Source organism: Quercus robur, chromosome 8 (genome assembly GCF_932294415.1).
Source record: "Quercus robur chromosome 8, dhQueRobu3.1, whole genome shotgun sequence".
NCBI classification, from domain to species: domain Eukaryota; kingdom Viridiplantae; phylum Streptophyta; class Magnoliopsida; order Fagales; family Fagaceae; genus Quercus; species Quercus robur.
In genome coordinates this window covers 45217271-45223432 of record NC_065541.1, presented here as the reverse complement: position 1 = coordinate 45223432, position 6162 = coordinate 45217271, and the positions used below count along the sequence as shown (strand labels likewise).

Sequence of the window (6162 nt, the reverse complement as noted above, 5' to 3'; positions counted from 1 at the left end):
AAAAAAAAAAAAAAAAAAAAAAAAAAAAAAAAAAAACACTCAACACTCACAAAGTCACACCCCCACATAAGTCTTTTTTTCCTTCTTTGTTTTTTTTTGTTTTCCTTTTTTGGATGTGACCCTATAACGTCGAGAACTTCTATTTCTTTTTTTTCTTTTTTGAGAAGCGAGAGAGAACTTCTATTTCTATATCACTAAATTAAATTTTTTTTTTAAGTCAATAGTAAAAATGCCTCTAGTAAGTTGGTATTTTTGTTGAAAAAGTTGACCCATGAATCAAATATGTTCCACATTGTCCCATAAAAAAAAAAAAAAGGTGTTCCACATGGTATCCTCATTTAAAAACCGCGTTAGTTTAATTTAACCGTCCCCACATACATTTGCCCAAGAACCGACAAAGACATAAGAAATGAAATAGAAAAGAAAACACCAAGAGGAAAAAGCGAATTAAAAGACTCATTCATAGTGGGTCAACACCATGTTCATCACCACCCACTCTTTATCTACAAATACAATACGGTGCCTATTCTCAATCCATCAAATCCCAAATAATTTTCTCTATCGAATGGAGATGGGAAATAATTCCACAAAGCAAACACATTCACACTCACACTTCCATAAACTTTCCCTTCATCGTCCAAATCACAACCACAACAGCGCTCCAATTGTAACCATGAGCAACAACAATTACGCAGCAACAGAAGCAGAAGAACCAACATGGCCAGAACTCCTAGGTAGCAACAATTGGGAAGGTCTATTGGACCCTCTCAACCTTAGCCTCCGAAAACTCGTACTTCGATGTGGTGATCTCATCCAATGCACCTATGATGCCTTCAACAACGACGAGAACTCCAAGTACTGTGGATCTAGTCGCTATGGCAAGGCCTCTTTCTTCAACAAAGTCATGTTTGAGGCTGCCTCTGATTACCAAGTTGTGTCCTTTCTTTATGCCACGGCTAGAGTTGGTCATCGTGAAGCCTTTTTCTTCCACTCTCAGTCCCGTGAGTCTTGGGACCGTGAGTCCAATTGGATTGGCTATATAGCTGTGACAACTGACGAGGCTAGCTCCGCCTTAGGCAGACGTGAAATCTATGTGGTCTGGCGTGGTACTACAAGGAACTACGAGTGGATTGATGTATTGGGTGCTGACCTCGAGTCTGCCCAGTCTTTGATGCATCCACAACATGTGCCTGCAGCTAAGCATGGTAATGATGGTGATGCTAGTAGCAGTGATAGCGATGATGATAATGAAAAGGTTCCAAAAGTCATGAGGGGTTGGCTTACAATCTACACCTCGGATGACCCCAAGTCGCCATTCACAAAAACAAGTGCAAGAGTACAGCTTTTAACCAAAATCAAGGGGCTGATAAAGCAGTACCAAGATGAGAAGGTAAGTGTGACACTAGTGGGGCATAGTCTTGGTGCTAGTTTATCAGTTTTGAGCGCTTTTGATTTGGTGGAGAATGGTGTTTCTGATATTCCAGTTTCAGCAATTGTGTTCGGGTGCCCACAAGTTGGCAATAAAGCTTTCAATCAAAGGTTCAAAAGTTACCCAAATCTTAATGTTTTGCACGTGAGGAACACCATTGATCTCATACCTCACTATCCTGGGCACTTGTTGGGATTCGTGGACACTGGGATTGAGTTGGTTATAGATACAAGGAAGTCACCGAGCTTGAAAGACTCAAAGAATCCAAGTGATTGGCATAATTTGCAGGCCATGTTGCATGTGGTAGCTGGGTGGAATGGGAAGGAAAAGGAATTTGAGTTAAAGGTTAAGAGAAGCTTGGCTCTGGTGAACAAGTCGTGTGAGTTTCTCAAGGATGAGTGTTTGGTACCAGGGTCATGGTGGATAGAGAAGAACAAAGGGATGGTGCGAGATGAGAAAGGTGATTGGGTTTTGGCTCCGCCTGGTGATGAAGATCTGCCTGTACCTGAGGAGTATTGACTGGTAGAAACGACTTGGATTTTTATTTGGTTGGCCTTGTGTTCATCAGCTAAAGTGGTGATTGATTTTAATTTTCCATTGTTTAGTTGTACTGCCCTTTTTTACTGTACTATTGTCTCTGTGCCTAGCTTGGTCCATGGATGCTTCCTCATCTGTTGTCTAAAACTATAGCCTATGTTATAATAATACAGTATGCTTCTTTGTTTCTATCGACATTAAATTAACATTGTATGTAAAATTCAAAACAAAAATTAAGTCTGTCTAAGAAATAATACAGATAATAATTTTTCTCCAATAATTGTGAATTTGTGATTGGCTAGCATTAAGCTTCTTTCCACGCCTAAACTCCTAACACGAATATGCCATCCTTTGTAATGCTTTGTCCAGAACAGTTGAAGAACACTACTTACTGCTTATTTTCTCGGTCAACTAAACATATTTTGGTTTTTTTAGTAGAGTTTGGTTTGTATTATATATGCTTTAGAATCTCATTTACTCTTCTTGTGTGTGTATGTAATATATCCCTATTGTATCTCATTTAATTTAATATAATTAATAACTATCAGAAAGCCCAAAGCCACAAGTCTTAACAAAGAAACAGCTCCCAAAAAAAAAAAAAAAAAAAAGGTAAACAAAGAAACAGGCATCTTTATTATGGAAATCATCATAAGATTCTTGAAGCATAATGGTCTACACCGTGACTAAATTGTTGTAAAAGTTATGCACTAATTTGTCACAACAATTTTTATAATTTTTACCGTAATTTATCTTCATGCTGAGTTGTAAGTGGTAAAAAAAAAATGTAATGTTTATTAGCCCACAACTTCACTTCTCATAATTTATATGAATGATAAAATTGTAAAAATGATTGTAGTAGTACTATCCAAATGCCTGGATATAAACTTTGGATGGCCACAAAAAAGAATTAAAGTGAGCTAGATTGGCCTTACGGCCCTTCTTTTCTGCCTTTTGCTTTTGATAACCTCTTTTTTGCCCTTTTTGTTTTAATGATATTTGAAACGAACATTTATTCACAATTAAATCAGCAAGTCTTGTTTCTCAAAACAAAACAAACAAAAAAAAAATCAGTAAGTCTTAAGCAAATTCTTCTAAACATCTCATTCAACAACCACTGAAATCAATTCAACTTTTGGAAAGTAGTGGGGCCACTTAATTTTTAGGATCCTTCCAATTTGACCAGCATTGCTTCTCCGTAGTAAATTAATAAAACAAAATTAAATACTACTTATGTCTCTTTCTTTTTTTCTCTTTTTTGGTACAAAGCAAATAGCATTAAACTAAAAACTCAAAGTACGAGCACTGCCACGGCAGTGTCGTGACAGTGTCTTTTTTTTTTTTTTTTTTTTTTTGAGTCAATCGTGACAGTGTCTTAAGTACACATAATTTGCAGCATTATGAGTAAGAAAAGATAAAACAAGGCGTGAATATATTTTTTGTCTTTATATTTTGGATCATTTTTTGGTTTGATTTTTAAATTGATTTTGCTCTTAGGTCAGTCTCTAAAATTAGAAAATCAATTCTATTTTGGTCCCTGTCATTAATCCACTAACAAAAAAAATCTTACCTAACTAACAAAGGGCATAAGTGGCATATTAAATGATGTTATAACTAATAATTTAATAATAAAAATACCACATCAGCATTCATATCAGCATTTAAATTAATAAAAAAGGTCAAGTCAGAACAAATTAAAAATTAACATTAATCTAATTAAAATATTAAAAAAATTAAAAACAAATATCTGAATCGTTAAAAGTTATTAAATTATTATCAGTTTCTAAATTAAAAAATAATAATTTATCGGTTTTAATCAAATAAAAAAGAGGAAAAACAAAATTAAAAATAAAATCAATTAAGATCTGTGTTCATCTTGATCATGAACACATAAGAATAACAACCCAAAATATTCAAACACAAGAACAAAAGAATAGAAACCCATAATATTCCAAAATTTGTACCCAAATTCTTCCACAAAAATCAATTATATATTCAACCAAAATTATTATCCAAAACCATCTCTGTCCCAAATTGTAACACCCCATAATTTTGATACCAATTTAATTATTATGCGTAAATTATAAAGGAGGTCTACAATTAAATGGATTAAATTGATTTGGGCCTAAGATATTAAAAATAAGATAAATACTATGGGATATGAAGCCCAAATGAGGTGGCATAAGTAAATATATGAGCCTTGATAACTCTAGTCTTTTACCTTTTAAGTTACACGTGTAAGTACATAAGAAAGTTCCTTTTTGTTTTCAGCTACAACACACGATTGAGCTGTTTCCTTTCTTCTCTATGGCTGTGCACAAGTATTCAGGTATGGTTGTCTTGCTGAAATTTTAGAAAGTTGGAAGATTTAGAGAGTGGAAATTATTCTATGGCTAATAATTGTTCCCACATGGGTCCGTGCATTTCTTCTTTTGGTACCAAGTAAAACAACTGGAATTGGGTTCATAAAATATAATCCTATCATCTATATTGATGGGAAAGCCGACCAAGATGATTATAATATTATAATAGGAATTATATATATAGCCATGTGGTCCTTCATGGGTATGTGCATTTGTTCTTTGGGTACCAAGTAAAACAACTGGCAATCTAAACCTATCATCTATATTGAAGGGAAAGCTGACTAGGATGATTACAATATTATAATAGGAATTGTATACATATAGCCGTATGGTCCATACTTTGAAATTGATTACGTATGAATGGTATGTATAGCCATATGGTCCTCCTTGGCTCTATGATTGATTTGGCAGAACCATATTATGTGGTTCCTCCTTTTGACTAATAGATATAAATATTAGGTTAATCAGACATGTATATATATTTGTCTCTAAAAAAAAGATATGTATATATATATATATACATATCATGTGGCTTCCAAGGAATAGTAGAATATATGATGGCTAGACCTTTAGTGAATTGCTAGAGTTTTATAGAGTTGCAGTACAATCATGTTCATTAATGGATAGTAAAAATACGTGGAATAGAACAATTAGATTAAAGCTGAAAGTGAATTGGAGAGTTACATAAATAAATGTAAAATTTTGGAAATATTAGTGTTGTCTAAGATCATATTGTCTAAGTAAACAGATTTTAGTAGGAAATTCGTGTATTGATGGACCTATTTTTGGTGTTGCTATGCTCTAATTCTACTGATTCATTGTGACTTAAGGGTGATTGATTCCTTTTATTTTGCAAATAAGAGGTAAGTGGTGTTTACTAATTTTGGGGGTTTTCCCAAAACAGTGTTGATTATTAAACTATTTTATATCAAAGAAATATGTTGATATTCTATATATAAATGGATATTTTACAAATGTTTGATGTGCACATTGACTATTCGCTTTATGAAAAACTTATGGGACAACCTAAATTTATTTAAACTTGTATGTGTGAATATATCTTTATATTTTTGAGAATTATAAATGGATTATTTTGTGAGCATATTGAATATGTTTTGAAAACCTATGACAAGTTGTGATTAGAAGCTCAGTATGGTGTTTAGTCCTTAGTAAGGGACAATCATACTACAGCTAGTTCTTAGAAAGGGACGGTCCCAGATAAGGGGACAGTGCATATTTGATAGCTCCTTAATAAGGGAGTATACTATTGAGGATCCAAAAAGGAAGCTTCTTAACAAGGGAGTGTACCTTTAGGTTCCAAAGGAGCATTCCTTAAGAAAAAAGGGATGGAAAGGAGATTCTAGTCCTAAAAGGGGACAGCACAATCTTGTCAACAGGGCGTAAACGTTGACCACGAGAAAAGTCTAGGAAATTTTTTATATGATGGTATATATATTATGATAGCTCACAATATAAAGATATTATTTTCTTTTACATGAAATATTTGATGACAAAATATTGATAAGTTACAAGTTGTGAATTTGTTGAAAGAATTATTTATTTGAAAGGTTTGTTCCCACACCCCAATGTTAGTGAATTCCACTTATTGAGTCATCTCACCCCCTTTTATTTTCCCTTACAGATACATTAGATGAATTATTGGAGTAGAGACTAGTGGAAGACAATAGTCATGAATTATTTTGTGGAACTGAGGAGTTTATTATGATTTTTATGGCATTAAACTTTGTATTGGAGAATTATTTTGAGAATGTTTTGTCTTTGGTGGATTAGAGCTCTGACATTTGTGATGAAATTTTAGATTGTTGGTTTCTTTCA

General features: G+C 33.6%; 1 protein-coding gene and 1 long non-coding RNA gene across 2 annotated transcripts; both read left to right on the top strand.

The window, feature by feature from the left end:
• The first annotated feature begins 467 nt into the window (after nt 1-467).
• Nucleotides 468-2155, top strand: LOC126695695 (phospholipase A1-IIdelta). Its single transcript, XM_050392526.1, has one exon. It carries the CDS (start codon nt 479-481, stop codon nt 1946-1948), a length of 1470 nt encoding a protein of 489 aa, XP_050248483.1. The 5' UTR covers nt 468-478; the 3' UTR covers nt 1949-2155.
• A 2078-nt stretch (nt 2156-4233) lies between these two features.
• Nucleotides 4234-6162, top strand: LOC126693995 (uncharacterized). Its single transcript, XR_007645589.1, has 2 exons — nt 4234-4292; nt 5969-6162. It is a non-coding gene; the product is annotated as an uncharacterized LOC126693995 (long non-coding RNA).

Excerpts from the sequence above, each read along its gene's own strand:
- LOC126695695 (XM_050392526.1), top strand. The coding sequence starts at position 479 with ATGTTCATCACCACCCACTCTTTATCTACAAATACAATACGGTGCCTA.